Source organism: Bos taurus, chromosome 12, assembly GCF_002263795.3.
Source record: "Bos taurus isolate L1 Dominette 01449 registration number 42190680 breed Hereford chromosome 12, ARS-UCD2.0, whole genome shotgun sequence".
In the NCBI taxonomy this organism is placed as follows: domain Eukaryota; kingdom Metazoa; phylum Chordata; class Mammalia; order Artiodactyla; family Bovidae; genus Bos; species Bos taurus.
Window position 1 is genome coordinate 76983723 of NC_037339.1, and position 18936 is coordinate 77002658.

Below are 18936 nucleotides of genomic sequence, written 5' to 3' on the forward strand. Positions count from 1 at the left end.
TAAATAAATGCTGTACAGTCTCCTTTCAGAGAGTCCTGTGGCGTATTTACAGATTAATGTGTTTGAGGAGTCTTTCAAAAAAAGCAAAAGCCTGTTTAACTTAGATTAACTCAGTGTTTCCCAAATAGAAGTTACTCAGAAACCTTGTACTCCCCCGACACAGTAGTCCTCAGAATAGATGTTTATTAACATCATACTTTCAGAGGTTGTTTTTTATTCTAGGTTGGACATGGTGTTCTAGGTTGGACATGATGAATTTGTTGGTTTACCAGAAGCCAGTGTTTTTTTCTTCTTATAACCTTTTGTTTCAGTTAACCTTTACTTTCCATTGATTTTACCCCCTTCCCTTCCTTTTCTTTCTTTTTTGTTTTATTTAATGATATTTTTAAAACATTTAATGAATTATGTTTTGGCGTGGGAATGATTTTTTCTCTTTGTAACCTCTGTTCTTCTTAAGCATTGAGTTTAACTTGCACAGGGAACCTATTTTTAAGTTTTCAGGAATGGGGGGTAGACATGGTTATTTAGTCAGTGTTTTAATTATAAGATGCCCGATGATAATAATAATACAGGGTCTAAAGGAAATGCTTCACATATCCTGTTGAATAACTTTGGAATTCTGTTAAAATGTATTTAGAAGGATTTCTCTTAAAAATGTTTAAATTTATGTTTTCCTTTAAAAAGACGTATTTCTGTTATCTGAAAAATTTAGGTACATCAGACTACTTTGTGTACTTTAACAATACTTGAACCTCAGTGGATATTTTTAAAAAATTCTTTAATGATTTTGTCTTTAGTAGGTAGCTGTTATTTTAGTTGTCTGCTGATTTTATTTTGTAATAATTGCGGCTCACTAAGATTATAAAATGTTGTGTTACTGTTATATAACTCTAAATTGGGTTAAAGTGGGTCCAATTTTAGATTCTATTCAATAGAAGTTTAATAAACTTTTTTCCTATACAGTTATAAGGAGTTATAAGGAGGTTATAAGTTATAAGGAGTAATAAGGAGGTTATAAGTTATAAGGAGTTATAAGGAGGTTTTCTAAGGTGTAACAGAGCCTTACAATGAATTTGGGTCTTTAGCCTTTCATAATCATGTATTTTATAAAAGGTAACAGTACATAATTGTTTAGCTGTTTATCTTTACTACATACTTTCATATCCATTTTTCCATGAGGAAGAACAGGCAGCTCATATCACCTCTGGAGGGATGAGATTCCAACCCTGCCTCTACCACTTACTAGAGACATGGCTCTGAATTTGCCACTCTTTCCTTCATTCCTTTAATGTATATTTCCTTGTCTAGTATATAGTATGTGCTTTTCTGAGCGATAGATATAGAAGGATGAAATTAAATCATTTTGTGAGCTTTTAAAAATGTTTTCTTACTTAACAAAGGTAGTGGATAGTATTAATATAAAAAGCCCTTGGTCACATAGTAGGTTGAATAGTTAGGGTGGTAAGATGCATTCTCACGTGAAATTCATTTCCAGCAATAATAGAATGGCTTTACATTTGTTCCTTTTTTATTATGTTTATCATACAGAACCTTGTTTCTCTCAAAACCATGTTTTGCTTTTAAGAATATAGATTCTAAACTATCTAATAAAATCTTTACTTAAGTGTTACGTATATTTTACAAAGGGTAGATGCTTATTTTAGTGATGATTTGTCATTAAAATTATGTCAAAATGTCTTAAAATGTTGTTGAAACTGTAAACAAACTCATAACACACACAGAGCTAATTATGGATGCCATCTGTTTATTTTTACAAAGCTTTTTTTTTTTTAAGACCGTGGCATTGTCTGCTTATGATAAGCTTCAAGATTATTATAATGACTAAGTCCTGTCCTTCAATTAGTGTAGTTGAAGATGGAAAGACAATTGGTCTGTTCATTGACCTTTTCGCATGTCAGAGTGTATGAAATATAACATGTCATGATAAAGAAACTATAGTGAAGTGCTTTTAAAACATGCTTAATTTTCATGAGAAAGGAAACTGGTATTGAAGCAGCTGATGTGGCCAAAGTTGATATTCTCAAAACTTATTCAAGGCTTTAGATGGAAGGCAGAGGACCTGCCCTTTACCAACACCCTCAGTGGCTTTATTTTAGCTCAGTTAAGTTCAGGATCTCGTCAGCAATCGATCAGATTGATAACAGTGTGTCTGTTGGTATCCCTGTATGTTTGTGCATGTTTCTGTACATGTGCATCCCATGCGCTGGGTGGAAGGCCAGGGATCCCCATGACAGCATCATCCAAAATAGTTATCAGCAGTTTGCTGAGAGAGCAGTGATTTCACTGGCTCAGTGTTGCCATTGTGCATGCTAAGCACTCCCCACGCCGGTCTGGAGGGAGAACAACCTGCAGGATCCATCTGCTCCTTTCTGCTACACTGCATTGATGCAAGAGTACGCTAATCTGGTTGCTTGTCAGGACAGGTTAGTGAAAGCGTGCGAGTGGGTGAGACTCAGGCTGGACTAGTGCTGTGGAAAAGCGTAAGCTGCCTCTGCGGATGCCGTGCTAAGTGTAGCAGAACAGGCTGATGATCAGCCACACTGAGGACGCTAGCTATAAATATGTAATCGTCAGTGAAGAATTAGTATAAAATTAAAAATGTTGAACCTGGTTGAACCCCATCAAAATAAACACTGGGAAAAGTAGTAGAGACAGTTTACAAACACTTTTGGGGTGTCTGTTTTTCTCACCCAGCTTTGTACTATATGGTATCGATGCTTTAATTTTATTCTTAGATAGTTTTCAAGTCAACTATGATTATAATTAACCTCATTTTACCCAGAAATTGCTGACATTGTCCCTGCTTATTTCTATTTATTTACTTTTTCCTACATCTGTTGGAGCTTCCCTGGTGGCTTAGTAGTAAAGCATCTGCCTTCAATTCAGGAGACATGGGTTTGATCCCCGAGTCTGGAAAATCCACTGGAGAAGGAAATGGCATCTCACTCTAGTATTCTTGCCTGGGAAGTCCCATGTACAGAGGAGCCTGGTGGGCTGCAACCCATGGGGTCGCAAAAGAGTGGGACACGACTGAGTGACTGGACCACCACCACCACACCTACTGACGGGCAGGTCTTGTCCTTGTAGGTTGAGCATCCCGTCACAGAATGCATCACTGGCCTGGACCTGGTCCAAGAAATGATACGTGTTGCCAAGGGTTACCCTCTCAGGCACAAACAAGCCGATATTCCCATCAACGGCTGGGCGGTCGAATGTCGAGTTTATGCCGAGGTAAAGCGAACACTGGGAGGAGGGATGATGGGAGGAAGGGTGGTGTTTGTGTCCCGAGTCATGGGACCACGTATAACTAAACAACAAGGTAAAGTCAGCGTCCTGTAACTTGGAGTCAAGTATTTGATTATGTAATTCAGAGCTGAACCAGAAAAAGAAAGGTTAGATCATTTTGACATAACTCAAAATAGTTTTAAAGGATTGAGTTTAATTAATTTTCATGTGTTGTTTCTGGATGGAAGAATAGCTTCTAATCAGTTTAAGGAGCGAGAAAGAATTAGTTTAATATTCTTGTGCTTGAATGGACCGTGGGTTTTGTTTTGTTTGCTTATTTTCAAACCACATTGAAAATAAACAGGAGCATTTATTTCTGTGTGTATGTTAAAGAGCTACCCTAGTTACACATCAGTTGTTAATTCAGTGTTTAATTTTTTTTAACAGTTTCCCCCCTAATACTTTTATTTCTTACATGAATAATCACAACTAAAATTTAAATTGCAAAGCTCTTAATTACAATTTTAATTATGGATTTTACTCATAAACTCTCAGTTCAGTGCTTTAATATTATTTTATAACTATATTAACCACATAATTAAGCAGCCAGCATCTGAAAATGCTTCTCTCAAATGACTAAAACAAAAATGCAAGGAAACATTAATGCCATCTCTTACTTTTAGACATTGAAGCCTGTCTGTAAAATAAAAAGCAAATTAGTAGTATCTGTGTTTTAACAATCCTGGACCTTGTTTTGGAATGCTTTTCAAGGATCTTGAGAAATAGTTCTTGGCTTAGTTAGTTTTCTTTGCATTATATTTTGAGTGGTATTCTTTTTCTTCCCTATTATGATACTGAACTTACTTAATATTTATTCTGATGATCTAAGATATTTACAAATGGAGCGTTTATCCAGAAGCACATGCAGAGTTACTTTTCAGGTCTTTATTTGGAGAATCAGAACGCGCAAGTCTTGCCATATGTGAGCTGTTTTGAGAGGAAGAAAAACAAATATCTTCAGTGCACTGCATTTGTTGCTCTGAACTTGAGTGTGTTTTGATGTAGCGCCTAGGTTATTTTATTTTTGCCCAAGGCATTCTAAGAAGATTTATAAAAAGTTGGAATTTTACCAGTTTCAATAAAGTATGATCAAGGTCAGGCTAAATTCTGCTTTTAGTTCTGTTTGATTTTTTAAATACACTTCTAAGTTGTCTAGAGCGAGAAGACAATAATATTCTGAAATCTGTGATTTGGTAAATATGCCCCAAAATGCTTCTTCATTGTACAAATATTTAACCTTACTTGTGCTGATTTATATTTCAAAGGCTGTGCTTCCTGTTCTTTGAACTTTCAGGACCCCTACAAGTCTTTTGGTTTGCCGTCTGTTGGGAGATTGTCTCAGTATGAAGAACCAATACATCTACCTGGTGTAAGTCATTAAGCTGCAATACCAAGTGAGAGGTTAAAATCTTGATTTATGTCACACTTTTATGTTAAAGCTTGTCAACACCAAAGGGTGTAAATTGAATGACAAGTGAAATTCATGGGGAATCACAGTTTTTTGTTTTTAATATTTTGTGCTTTATGATGTGCAGGAAAGTCAGAATTCACCTAATAGGGAAGTCTGGAGACAACTGGCTTCTAAATAAATGATAGTTCCCAGTGTTCCCAGTTCTTCTGAAAATTGTAATGAAGAAGTTTGTGGCATCCTAAGAATGGGGAATGACTTTCCTATATTACAATGTAATCTTTTCAATAAATCTAATTCAGCTTCCCCTATATAGTCAGATGTCAAGAAATTCCAGCACAAAATCAGCTCGTTAATTGAAATGGATTAAGGAAAGCAAAACGTGCCTCATTCTGTTACGTGTCAAGGACTTTAAGAAGTACACAGTATGTATACCACTTACGAGTGACCAGTGCTCACTTCATTTATATTTCTGTATTTAATGGCTATTATTTAAATCATTTTTCTTGCATAAAAAGAACAAGGATGTACCTTTTCTGTTAATCAAGGTAATAAGTGTGTATATTTGTGACATTATGTTAGCTAGTGGCTGACAAGGCTGTACCATCTGTGAATATGATTATTCCGTTTGATTACTGGTATGAAGATGGTGAAAGATTACAGGAAGAATTCTGAATTTGAAGATGTTGTTGGATATATGATTTATTTCACTTTTTAAATTGTTTTTGCCCATGTGCTTTCTAAAGGGACTTGACCCTTTCCAGGCTTGGAGACTCCATGCTGTGTTCAAAGCCTGAAGGCAGAAAAAAAAATTGTAAAGATTTAACAGGCATTGTGTGACGTTAAATAGCAGATGAGAAAACAAGTATCATAGGGACATATCTAAGCATTTTTTTAATCAAAGAAAAAAAGTATTAAATAAGAATTCATAATGATTACTCGAGTTGTTAGAAGTTTTCACCATGTTGTAACAGCTAACAGGATGTCAAACATTTTGCCCTCGCAAGTTTTTGCAATTTGCAATTTTCAAACGTGAGACCTGTTGAAAGTACAAGTGATAATGGACAAACTCTACCCCCTACGGTCTTTGTCCCACCAAATCTTTCTTCAATTAATGCTGCAGCAGGAGTTTTATGTAATAACATTTGCAGTTGTGAGCCATCCATAGAAAGAAAAAACAATTAAAATGCCTTAAATGTTCTGCTTACTGCTGTTATTTGCTTGTGTGAATGTTGCATGTCAGCTAAATGGACCAAGGAATAGATAAAGTGACTGGGTGCGGGAGCGTGCACACAAGCTTTGTCTATCATTATTGCTGGGAGCAATCAACTTGATGCCAGCAGGACAGTAGATGCGTTGACAGCTGTAATTATGTATCTCCATGGTGATCACTTTTGGCCTGTCATGGCGGCCCACGAGTCCCCTCCCTTGGAAGCATTTAATCAGATTGGGCTGTCACTTGTCAGGTAGACATGGCGGGCTGGGAGTTGTGCTGAGGGGGAGAGGTGAATCGAGAATGAAGGGTGGGACTCGGCTGGCAGTTTCACAGGGTCCACCGTGTGAAGAAAGATGTTTAAATTATGCCTGAGGTTTCCGAACGAGGGTTTGGGACTCACACACAGGTGCTTGGGCATTGGTGGTGATGGTGGGTTTTCTTCCTTTCTGCCTTAAACCCCATCAGTTTTAACTCAGGAGATCCTTTGCAGCGCTTACCTTTTTTGGTCACAAGAATACCTACTTCAGAGTTAACTTATGGTTTGTGCTTTTCACATTCTGTAAGTCTCCTGTTTGCTTATGTGGCAAAGGTGAAGAGTTTCTTCTTATCTTTGATCACTATATTTTGTAAATGTGTTATTTTCAGACCACAGTTTTGTTCTGCTCAGAAATTTGGTGTCAGTTCCACTTGACTCTGTTCCTAAAGGTTTTAGTGCAAAAGCTAAAATGTATTTTTGGTATAAGCTTTGTTTAATGGAGACTTAATTTGAATTTTAATTCATTATTAGAACACTTTTTAAAAAAGCTGACAATCACTTGGAAAAAGGCTGCATAAACAGTAAATTATAAATCAGAGTTTTCATGTTTTGTTTCAGTTTTAAATTGGAAATGCCAATTTGCTTTACAAAGATATTTGTTGATTATATGTAATACATCTTTATTTTACCATATAAATGGAAATGATGTAACTTCTGTGATAATAATTTTAGCAAATAACAAAGACACAGTTATATCTAAGAGCCCTAGGTAACTTAACTTTTAGGATGGTGTTATTCAAGGTAACTAAAAATTTAGGTTATGAACTATAGATGAACGTAATAAATGCTCTTTATTGTCTGTTATTTTACCAGTGGATTGAACATCAAAGTTCCACACTAGTTTTGTAGCAGTTTTTGTAGTAAATGGTAGCATATGTTTAAAGTCAAAAGTTTTAATACTTGCACCAGTCTCAATTTTAAACACAGCTTTAGCAAGCATGCTATGATTTTAAATAATGCATACTGGTAAAATCATCTCCTTAACATTTTGCTACTAAAATTTAAAAAATGCAAGTTCTGAGATGTCTTTTCTGTTATGTAACTTGATCCACCAGTTGTCACTTTGGAGCCATTTAAATGTGGCCAGTAGGCAGATTATGATATTATTGCTTTTACAGCTGCCCTATTAATTCTTTCCTAGTTTTTATAAGCACTGTGAATTTCATAGAGCTTCAACTTATGCCCTGAAGTGTGTTTTCAGAAAATAAGAAAGCCAAATATATGTTTTAAGTGTGCTGAATGACTTTCCTTTAGAATGAAGGTTTTTCTATATGAATGTGAATGCAAATATAAATATCTATATTTTTGCATGACACTTTTACAAGTATATACATAAAAGCACTCTGGGTATGTGCTAATGTTATCTTCCTAAACCTTACAAAGAAGATAACAGTAGTATGATTTTTTTTTTTTAAGAGAATGAAACCATGGCTTATCTTTTGATGTCACCGTTTAATAAAGCCATCATCGAACTCTCATGTGGATATCCTAGACAAGAGGGTCTACATGTGGTCCCTTGATAATTGCCTAAATTAAAATATTAAAGGCCTAACAGCCGCTGTGTTGACCTTTTTCTGCCTTGCTGCAGACAGATGAGCGGCTGTTTATGAGGCAGGCTTCTTCCCACAGGTGAAGAGCTCCGTGAATTTGCCTCTTCTCTTCCCACTCCTTAACCATGTTGGGCATCAAAGTCCTGCTGTTCTAGCAGCTTCCATTGAATCCTTCTATCCTCAAGACCCCTAGGACATGTTTGACTGTCTCGACTGTTTTGATTAGCTTTTAAATACTTCAGATTCCAAAACTTCAGCACAATAATTTAATAAATATTTCATCCTCAGCAACTGCTCATTTGAAAGTTTTACATGGCTAACCTTTGTGCCTTACTGCTGTCATCAAACAGGGAGATGAAAACAAGACTCAGCGATGTACTAACTAACTTGTTGGCTGGTTAACAGCAATCAGCTTCTTCAAAAGAATATTTTGAACTTGTGCTTTGTTCCCCCCTCCCATGAAAATGGCAAAATCAGAACTCTAATTGGGGCTGTGTCCTTACAAAGCAAAGCCGTGAGAAAAGCTGTGTAAACATTAAATTCTCAGGGGACTGACAGTAACAGAAAAAAAAAAAAAGCGTTTTACAGTTGAGAGGGTGAGGCAGAAAAGGAAAGTGTTACGGAGATGAAAGCCACAGGACCAGCGTTCCTATGGAGCTGATGAGCAGAGCTCTGAGTCCTGATGCGTGGCCTGGCTGGGGACCGCACTGGAATGCCTGGCAGACTCATGCTCTGTTTCAGCTGGAAGGCACCCTCAAATTGCTCCAAACACATCCCACTATAGTGCTGTAGAAAGGTTGTTTTTTTTGCTCTTCCTTAGTTTCTTCCTTTAGTGGGTTAACAAAAATATATACACTGAACTGTGTAATAACAGATAAAGATAATTTGATTTCTCTTTATTTTTAGATTGTTTTTCTACTTCCTGGAAGCAGAAATATTATTTGAGATTAAAATTATCCACCTGCCTCATGGAAATTAAATGTGTTGTTAGAAAAATAGCTTCACACTATGAACTGTCTTTTCTCTTCTCTTCTTTCTCCCAGGTCCGAGTTGACAGCGGCATTCAACCAGGAAGTGATATTAGCATTTATTATGATCCGATGATCTCGAAAGTTAGTTCGACTCTTAATGGTTCCTTTCAGTTTTCTTCTGAATGACAATGGACATATATAATTAAAAAGTCTGGAATGGGGCTTTTACCTGAATCGTGTGCCGTAATTAAACACATAGTTAGGGCCACCTAACTATGGAAAAGTGAAAGCTGGGCAGCTTTTCTTTCTCTTAAGAGAAATTTCAGCATCTTGTTAGTTGCCAGCACTCCCCACTCCCCAGTCTAATCACACCGTCACCCCAAGCCCCACAGTAACAAACTTCTCTAACCAGTGGCAGCAAGCTAGCTCAGTACAGAGAGAAGGAATTACGTTGTTTCTTGACCAGTCGTGAGCATTGCCGAGATGAAAGTATGAATGACGGGGTGATATAAAGGAGTTGAGGTAATAGGCTGTGTTTGTTAAGAGGACTTTTCACCTTGTCGCTTCAGTTTTTATGAATCAGTAATTACTTACGTAGATTTAGCATAATTAAATCTTATGTGAGACTATGAGATGTCTTTTTGAAATTTGACTTTCCAGAATAAATTAACCAATCCACTTAAAATTTTAGATCTTTTAACATTTTTGAATCTTACAGAATGTAAAATTATGATGCTAGTGGTTGAAACTGGATTTTATTTAGAATATAAATATATATATATTTTTTTTTTTTCTAAAGTGATGGACCTGTGTTGAAACCCCTGTTTCTTTCTTCTTTTTTTTTTTTTGACCTTGCTGCTCAGTTTGTGGAATCTTAGTTCTCCAACCAGGGATTGAACCCAAGACCTGGCAGTGAGTGCACTGAGTTCCAACCACTGGACCATGAGGGAATTCCCAAACTTGTTTCTTAAGATGTTTTTTTTTTCCTTCCAAGTGTGCTTTTTCATGTAGTAAATGACCCATTTTTTCATTTTTCTTTTTTCACTTAAGTTTTTACAGTGATATTGTTAAAATGAACTTGAGGTGTTTTGTTAGAGAAACACTTTAATTAAAATAAAAAATACATAAAATATTATAGATACATGGTTTCACTTTTAGATAAATTATATTGCTATTCAGAAAAATGACCTGAAAATTAATTTCAACCTGGCTTGATATTGAAGCTAATTAAATGTACCAAAAACTTGCAAACTACAGATTGTCTCATATAATAACCAGAAAATTATTTTATGAATATTTAAGTTCCTGTTGCCAATTTGTATAAGGTCTAGAGCACATAAACAGGCTCCGAATCATACAGAACAGTAGGATTTTCTGTTTTTCTAACACAGGAACCCTTTGCCTCTGTGCTCTATTATTTGTTAAATTAGCTATTCAGGGTGTCAAACTTGAAGGGAGAGAAAAAACAAATCTTGGCTAATCCTCCACTATTCCAGATGTTTATATTCATCCCATCCTAAATGTTGACAATTTTGATAGCTTTCCTTTCAGATTTTTTTATGCTTGTTTTTGTTACATTTTGGTTTACCTCAAGTGACTCTTTTCTGTGATAGTGAAATCTAGGAGAAAAGTCTGAAATAGCTGGTTTCTGATATTTGTTTAGTTGAAAAAATCTTAATTGACATAGTTTGTACTAACAACTGAATGAATGAAATTTCAAAATATATTCTGGAAATGTGTTATGAAATCTTTTAACTTTTACTAGGATGAGATGTTTGACTTATGGGTAGATTGATCTCTACCTGTCTATATAAACGTTTGTTTGCTTGCTTTTAGCTCATCACATATGGTTCTGATAGAACAGAAGCACTGAAGAGAATGGAAGATGCCCTGGATAGTTATGTTATTCGAGGTAAAACAAACACTTGAGGTTATGTTATTGTACCTGGAGCCTCGTACTGGGAAACAGCACGAAGCTTTATCAAGTAGAGAATTCACCAGAACGTTTGCTTACTACGTGTTTAAGTAGAAGTAAGAAAAGCTTGGATTAAGCTGACATACTAATTGAGAATAGGTATTTCATTTTCTGTAGCAATCCCATACTTTACATCTATATCTGAGATGAACTTATTTGATTGAACTTATCATTTATGACCTCTCCTGGATGAACGTTTAGTACTCTTCATTCTGGAGTCGCTTGTTGTCAAGTGCAGTTCAACAGCCAGTTTCGTCTATTTCTGATTTTGTTTATTTGTTTGCAGTGTTTTGAAGTATGAAACTTAAAAACGTATGCAGATTAAAACATTGTGACCTGTATTTGACTACTATAAGAGTACAGGGAATAGCTCTTCGTTTCTCTGAATTAGAGCAAATTGTAAAATATTTTCTAGCAAATGCCATTCTCTTACCTCATGTACATATAGAATGCATAACCAAGTGTGATCCTGCAAGCCTTCAGGGTGTGTGGTGATAATGGTATTAGGAGCAGCTATTAAATTTAAATAATTAAAGTTATACTTATTCCCCTTAAGGAGTAAATTACAGTATAAATTTTATTAGCAACTTTCATTAGTAATGAAAAGATCATTTTAGTTTAGCCTAACATAAATTATCATCGACTTCAGAGTAATGGACTTTCATATCAAATTTAAAGTGTGAAATATGAGTTCACTTTGAATTATGAATAAATTGTGTGTATCTAAGAACATACTTCATCTTCTCTAGCATTCTGCTTCATCTTATCTAGCATTCTGCTACAGTAACACTGGTCTTCCCTAGTGGTTCAGTCAGTAAAGAGTCTGTTTACAAAGTGGGCGACCCAGATTCAATCCCTGGGTTGGGAAGATCCCCTGCAGAAGGAAATGGCAACCCATTCCAGTATTCTTACCTGGAGAATTCCATGGACAGAGGGGCCTGGTGGGCTGCTGTCCATGGGGCCACAAAGAGTCGGACACAACTGAGTGTATTTCACAGCCACAAGAACGTCCATGGGAAAGACTGACTGTACAGTTTGGCTCTTTTCTGGTGAATCACTATATATAGCAGTGAGGCTGGGAGGCTGAATTTTGGAGGTGGTGGGATGGTGATGGAGTATGACAGTGGGGAGTAGACAGTCTCCCTCAAGCCCATGTGTAGCTTTCATACAATTTCATAAAACCTCCATCAGAGTGGACACAGCCTGTTGGTCATAAGTCTTGACAAGTGACTGCAACTTCTTATGAATTAGAGAAAGTACTCCATTCTCTGGGTGTCTCCAGCCCTGAGACACGGAGCCCAGCTTAGCAGTGGAGCAGGTCAGACCCTTACTTTGCCCCTTGACCAAGTGCCTTTGTGCAATGAACAGTCTGGACAGCTGTCCAGTAGCAGCCCGGGACAATTTAGTGACTCTGTTTTTACACATCTACTTTGCCCTGCTAATTTTCATCCATTGGCAGATAAGTCGTGCAGCCATCACTCATGCTCATGTTTTCTCTTCCAGTTTTTCTCTTGTTACAGCAGGAGGACTATCTTCCCTCCCTTCCCTTTTACTGTCACCCTCTTTTCTTCCCATTTGTTAGCTAGTAAGTGACAGTGATTGTATCTAATCTCATGTACTGGTGATTCACCTCCATCTGTAGAAGGAAAGCTCCACAGTGAACCTAGATGTGATTGTTAACAGTGCCATCAATATTCAGAGCTTCTAAGAATTTGAAAAATTCCCTTCACATTCTTTCTAGCTATTTCCCTAGCTCCTTTTTAGCCCTAATGGTGTAGTGTTTGCTGGTTTTATAACTCTGCTGTGTTCTACCATAAGCAGCAGATGCATATTTTCTCTGTACATTGGTTAAGTCAGCCTTGAGAGGTCTGTTGTGCTACAGAAGTAATATTGCTGCAAAATTATTCTAGTGCATATTTGAGACACACATCCAGTTTGAGTGTGTGCATGTATTTGTATGTGTTTAACTATATATAAGGAAGTGAAAGTCCCTCAGTCATGTCCAACTCTTTGTGACCCAATGGACTATACAGTCCATGGAATTTTCCAGGCCAGAATACTGGAATGGGTAACCATTCCCTTCTCCAGGGGATCTTCCCAACCCAGGGATTGAGCCCAGGTCTCCCACATTGCAGGTGGATTCTTTACCAGCTGAGCCACAAGGGAAGTGATACATAGACATAATTAAGGTACTTGGCAAGATTATTCCCAGAGGACTTTAAAGTTGAATCTCATGGACAGAGGAGCCTGGTAGGCTACAGTCCATGGGGTCACAAAGAGTCGGACACGACTGAGCAACTTCACTTTCACTTTCTAAATATTCCCCCCGACACCCACATTCCTGCTCCATCATTGCATTTTTATTGTGGTTGTTAAATTATTGTTGTTGTTTTAGGTGCTAAGTCATGAGACCCCATGGGGACTTTGCAACCCCATGGACTATTGCCTGCCAGGCTCCTCTGTCCACAGAATTTCCCAAGCAAGAATACTGGAATGGGTTGCCATTTCCTTCTCCAAGGGATCTTCCTGACCCAGGGATTGAACCTGTATCTCCTGCATTGGCTGGCGGATTCTTTAAGATAGTGGTTAATTTCACTTCAGTTCAGTTCAGTTGCTCATGGCATCATGTCTAACTGTTTGCGACCCCATGGACTGCAGCATGCCAGGCCTCCCTGTCCATCACCAATTCCTGGAGTTTACCCAAACTCATGTCCATTGAGTCGGTGATGCCATCCAACCATCTCATCCTCTGTCATCCCCTTCTCCTCCTGCCCTCAATCCCTGCCAGCATCAGGGTCTTTTCCAGTGAGTCAGCTCTTTGCATCAGGTGGCCAGAGTACTGGAGTTTCAGCTTCAACATCAGTCCTTCCAATGTGCACCCAGGACTGATCTCCTTCAGAATGGACTGGTTGGATCTCCTTGCAGTCCAAGGGACTCTCAAGAGTCTTCTCCATTTCACATGTGAAATGTCATGTATGAAACGAGATGCCAGTCCAGGTTCAATGCATGATGCTGGATGCTTGGGGCTGGTGCACTGGGACGACCCAGAGGGATGGTATGGGGAGGGAGGAGGGAGGAGGGTTCAGGATGGGGAACACATGTATACCTGTGGTGGATTCATTTTGATATTTGGCAAAACTAATACAATTATGTAAGGTTTAAAAATAAAATAAAATTAATTAAAAAAAAAAAAGAGTCTTCTCCAACACCACAGTTCAAAAGCATCAATTCTTCGGTGCTCAGCTAACTCTCACATCCATTCATGACTACTGGAAAAACCATGGCCTTGACTAGACGGACCTTTTTTGGCAAAGTAATTTAGGTTTCATTATAATGAGCTTGAATGGTAAATTCATGAAGTCAAAGTAGTCTGAGTAAGAATATTGTGTCATATCACATCTCTATTGAACTTTGATACTGTAAAACAGTGGCATGGCACATGGGCAGTTTGTCAAAATATTAAATTAGTATTGGTCGCACGTAAGTTTTTTTTCCATTACGGCTGTCTTCTGAAAGGAATATTCTTTTATATTTACAGAATACATTTTCATGTTTAATTGTTCAGTTAATTTATTTTCTGACTGAGCTGAGTTTTAATTGCTGTGCATGGGCTGTTTCTAGTTGCCAGTGAGCAGGGCCTACTCTAGTTGTGGCACAGGGGCTTCTCATTCTGGTGGTTCTTCCTTGTTTCAGAGCACATGCTCTAGACCATGTGGGCTTCCGTAGTTGTGGTGAACAGGCTTAGGTGCCCCATGGCATGTGGAATCTTTCCAGACCAGAGATTGAACCCCTGTCCACTGCATTGGCAGGCGGATTCTTGGCCACTGAACCACCAGGGAAGTCCTTCATGTTTTATTTTTAAATGAACATGTTTTCCACTAATTTGCTTCCTGTACTCTATATGCAGGCATGCAAGTTACTATATTTTTAAACTAAGTGACTTAAATACAAAGTAGGCCTACTGCTATTCTTGGAAGTTTATAAATGTACCACGTGTAAAGCAAAATATATTTTATTATGCAGATACATTTTTCCAGGCTTCGTCTGAAATTTCTACCTTTGATTCACTGCGATAGAATAGAAAGAAATCAGACCGGCTTGGATTCCTACTGTGTCCTCAATACTGATAACCATGAAGTTTTGTGTCTCTGAATCTCACAGTCTACATTTAAGGAATGGGGTGTGAGTCTCTGCCTTATGAACTGGTGAGGAGGACTCAGTGGGTTAGGTACATGGACGGTATTGGCACGGTGCTGGCTTGCGGAGTTCAGGAACTTTAGTTCCCATCTTCTTTTCTTCCTCTTCTCATTACAATTGTAAAACCACAAGTTTAGAAACTGTATGCCATCAATCATTATCAGTCCGTTGGTGTTGTGTGAACTGTATTAAACCATTAGTAAGGCATATTGAAAGCCTAGTTAGGCCATTCCTGGTACTGTGTGCTGAGTCACATGCTTTCATTGCACCGTGTTCTTCTTTTTCAAAGCATTTACCGTAACTGTAATTAAAGTACTGGTTCTGCAGTTAATTGCTGTTGTATTTTCCCAAGAGTATTAGGTACATGAGGGCACTGGTGGTGTTTTTATCTTGTTTACTTGTGTATTACTAGTGCTAAGCAGTTCCTGACACATGGTAGGTGAATAGTAAATATTTGTTCACTGAGTGAAGGAATAAGAGAGAGATACTGTCTGTATTTCAACGAGTTTCTAGTATACTTTGATGGAAAATACATAAGTGAAATGTAAATTCATAGGTGCCAAAACAGTGGGAAATTAGAGGAGAAGAGGGTATCTGTCTTTTCACACCTCTCCCTTTTTGTCCTTTGAAAGTAATGTGAGTACTTTAGGACTCCTAGGGGCCTCTCTTGAGAATATTTTACTTGTGCTTCCTTAAAATGACTCCTCAGAATAGCAACATTTTAAAAAAGACCGGGAACTCACCATGCTGGAGAAGTAAAGGCTCTGGGCACACTCAGGCATGCATCCCTGAAGTGTGTAACTTGCTCTTGTCTTTTGGGAAAATAATCTAGCACTAGAAGTTAAAAGTAGGTGCCCTTTCATCTCACTCTTCCATTTTGGGGAATCTGCCCTGCAGTGTGAAAAGACTGAATTGTGAGATGCTATTTACAAAGACACTTACAGCAGTCTTGTTTGTAGTAGCCAGAATTTTGACGAGCCTCAGTGTCTACTCAGTGGACAAATCTTCACAATAAAATACTGGGCAATTGTGATAGCTGTATATATTACTAAAATAGACAAGCAGTTTGGAGAGTAATGCATAGTGCAAACATATAGTTAAAATCTTCCTGCCCTTCAGTTATGTTTGAACGAGCATAGAGAATAATTTTACATCATATTGAAATACATACATATATATATTTTATATGTATATATATAAAAAACTTATTTTAGCTCAAAAGAGGGGTTTTCTTTTAATTTTAGGTATTGCCCCAGATGTTTTAATTCTAGGTATTTTTCAAACCCAGAGGAAAGGTGAATGGATAGTACTTTGCACATTGGTCCGCTCTTCATCTAGATCAATGGTTAAGCCTTTCTGTGTTTGCTTTTTTCTTCATCTCTCCCTTTGTTCATCTTCTCCCTTCCCCCCGCCCCTCCTGTTTGTTTCCTGAACTATTTGACAGAAAGTTGCAGGCATCCTGACACATCACTCCTAAATACTTCAGAAGGCACCTTAAGGGTAAGATTATATTTCTGCAAAACCACAGAATACCATTACCTCATCAAAGAAAACTGGCATCGGTTCATAATATCATCTAATGTACTGTCCATATGGGAATTTCCCCAGTTGTTCCCCGCATTGTGTTTTTTACCTGTGTTTGTTTTTTTTTTTTAGCCCTAATACGGTCCATTCAAAGTTTTTATTGTTATATCTCTATTTTCTTGCCTCTTTCTATGTCATAACATTAACTCCTCAGAAGAGCCAGGGGCAATTGGCATAGAACATCTCACATTCTAGATTGGAGGTTTCAGTACTGGCCCAGGGAACGTACTTGGGAAATAAGCTGGAAAGTTGGGGGTTATGGTTGGCCAGTGATGTCTACGTGTTTTGAATTGGTGACTTTGAAAGTGGCTCAGTTACTAAACATTAGGTGATTTCAGAGTGTGATTATGGAACTAGGTGGCTAAAGTGGGAGAACAGATTATTTGAGAGGTGATCCTAAGAACTGAGCTAATATTGAATGGATCACCTGCATGGGCGGTACGACTTAGGATCAGAGGAAAGGTCAAGAGTTGGGTAATGTAAATTCTTTAGTGAATATTGCATTGTGCCAGGGATGCTGAGAGATGATAGATAATTGAGAAGCTTCACTGACCAAATAAAATGAACCTCAAGGAAATGGAAGTTTCTCCAAGGATTAGAAGAGGTGATGTTTTGGAAGCAGCAGTGAGGGTCGCTGGAGAAGTGAGGTCCCTGGAGAAGTGAGGTCCCTGAGGGCATTGAGGATTTCAGGTAATGCAAGGAAGTGGGTTGGAGAAGGAAATGGCAATCCACTCCAGTATTCTTGCCTGGAAAATTCTACAGACAGAAGAGCCTGGCAGGCTACAGTCCTTGGGGTCGCAGAGTTGGGCACAACTAAGCAACTGGCCACTAAGGAGGTGAGTGGAACGTCCCGTGAAGATGCTGGATCCGTGGTAGACGAACCAGTCAGTGGTCTCACCGAGTGTGGGCCAGCCTGGAAAAGAGGGAGTGGGTGTCTAGGGAGGGTGGGGTTGAGTCCTCTGAGGTTCCAAGGATGAGGGATGTGCAGAGAAGTTTGCCCTCTGGGTGGTGGATGCAGAGTTCTGAGAGTAACGGCGGTGAGCACTTGGGCTCAGAAAAGTGGTCTCAAATGCATTCTGAGGGTCTGTACACTTCGTCTGATTACGTTTTGATTCCACTTTCTGTCCCCTGGCCCTGGACCCCCAAGCCAACACTTGATGTCCCAGATGAGAGCTCTTGCTTCCTGAGTGGGTTTTCCATACCTCCTCCTTACCGCACCAGTCGACTCTTTAGTGGGTTGGTGTACAAAGTACAAACCCAGAGAGCACTCCCCTGCTTTATGTCTTCCCGTTGCCTCTTCGTGGACTCCGCCGCCTCGTTTGCGCCACTGTCTCTCAGGCCTCCTTTTCTCATGCTTCACTCTTGTCTCCGTTTCCTGGTTTGCACCATCTTCTCCCCACTTGATGGCTTTTCATAGTTAAGCCAGTCTAAGCAGTTGTAACAGAATCGAAAATAGAGAGAGAGATACAGTTCAATTTCTCTCCCAGGTAACAGTTGAGAAGGGAGGTGTCAAGGGTCAGTAGGGTGACTCCAGGATCACAGCAGATGGTTCTCATTTTAGGGCCCAGAGCAGCTGCTTTTCATGCCTCTCATCCAGGCTCAGCAGGAAGATAGCAGGAGCAGGGGAGTTCATGCTCACTGATTTTCAGGGCCTAACCCAGAGAGTACCCTCTATTTCTGCTCCTCTCCTATTGGGGGTGAGTCTAGGTGGTCATACCTAGGTGCTAGAAAGATGGGAGATGTAGTGGATAGCAAGGTGGCCATATCCTCAGCTGAAGCATAACACTTCTCTTATTAAAGGAAGGAAGGGAAAACAGATATTGGCAGACAGCTAGAAGAAATAAGAATATATAAATGTATCTGCTCTGTTTTGAAAACACACACACACACGCAAGGCCAGGACTAGTAAGATGACATTTTTGTAGGAGGTGGTGGGACGGTCTGGTGGAAATGATTAGGGGACGGGAAATAGTACATGGGATGAAAGGGAAAGACTTCTTAGATTATACATTTTTGTATAATTCTGACCTGTAGATCCATCTTAATATTTAAAAATGAATACATAAAATCATTAATGTTCTGGGGGAAAAACTCAAAGAGAAATCCAAACAAACAGATGGACAGGATGGTATGAATAATACAATCATGCTGAAGGAGGTGGGGAGGGAAAGTGAATCTAAATAACTTTTAATAGTATTTTTACTGGATACCCTCAAGGTAGAGATAAAATACGTCTAAACAAACACTAAGCTCTAGTTAGTAGGTTTATTTTTCTTAGTTCGTGGTTTAGCAGCTCTGAAACCAGTTGATGTATATTCTGGGATTGAGGAAATAAATATATGTATTGTGGATAAGAGGAGCCAAGTTTCTCATTGTCAGAGAAAGGAGTTACAGATGTGGGAATGGAAAAGCA

The 18936-nt window shown here is 38.5% G+C and overlaps 1 protein-coding gene across 5 annotated transcripts in view; it reads left to right on the forward strand.

Moving 5' to 3' along the window:
- The window catches only part of PCCA (propionyl-CoA carboxylase subunit alpha), a 420685-nt gene that overhangs the window by 229434 nt on the left and 172315 nt on the right, over positions 1–18936 (forward strand). For all 5 annotated transcript variants that reach the window (XM_059892112.1, NM_001083509.1, XM_024999954.2 and 2 more), the window contains 4 exons: positions 3109–3252; positions 4601–4675; positions 8840–8908; positions 10604–10679. In XM_059892112.1, the coding sequence (XP_059748095.1) occupies positions 3109–3252; positions 4601–4675; positions 8840–8908; positions 10604–10679 (364 nt within the window). The remainder of the gene's footprint in view (positions 1–3108; positions 3253–4600; positions 4676–8839; positions 8909–10603; positions 10680–18936) is intronic.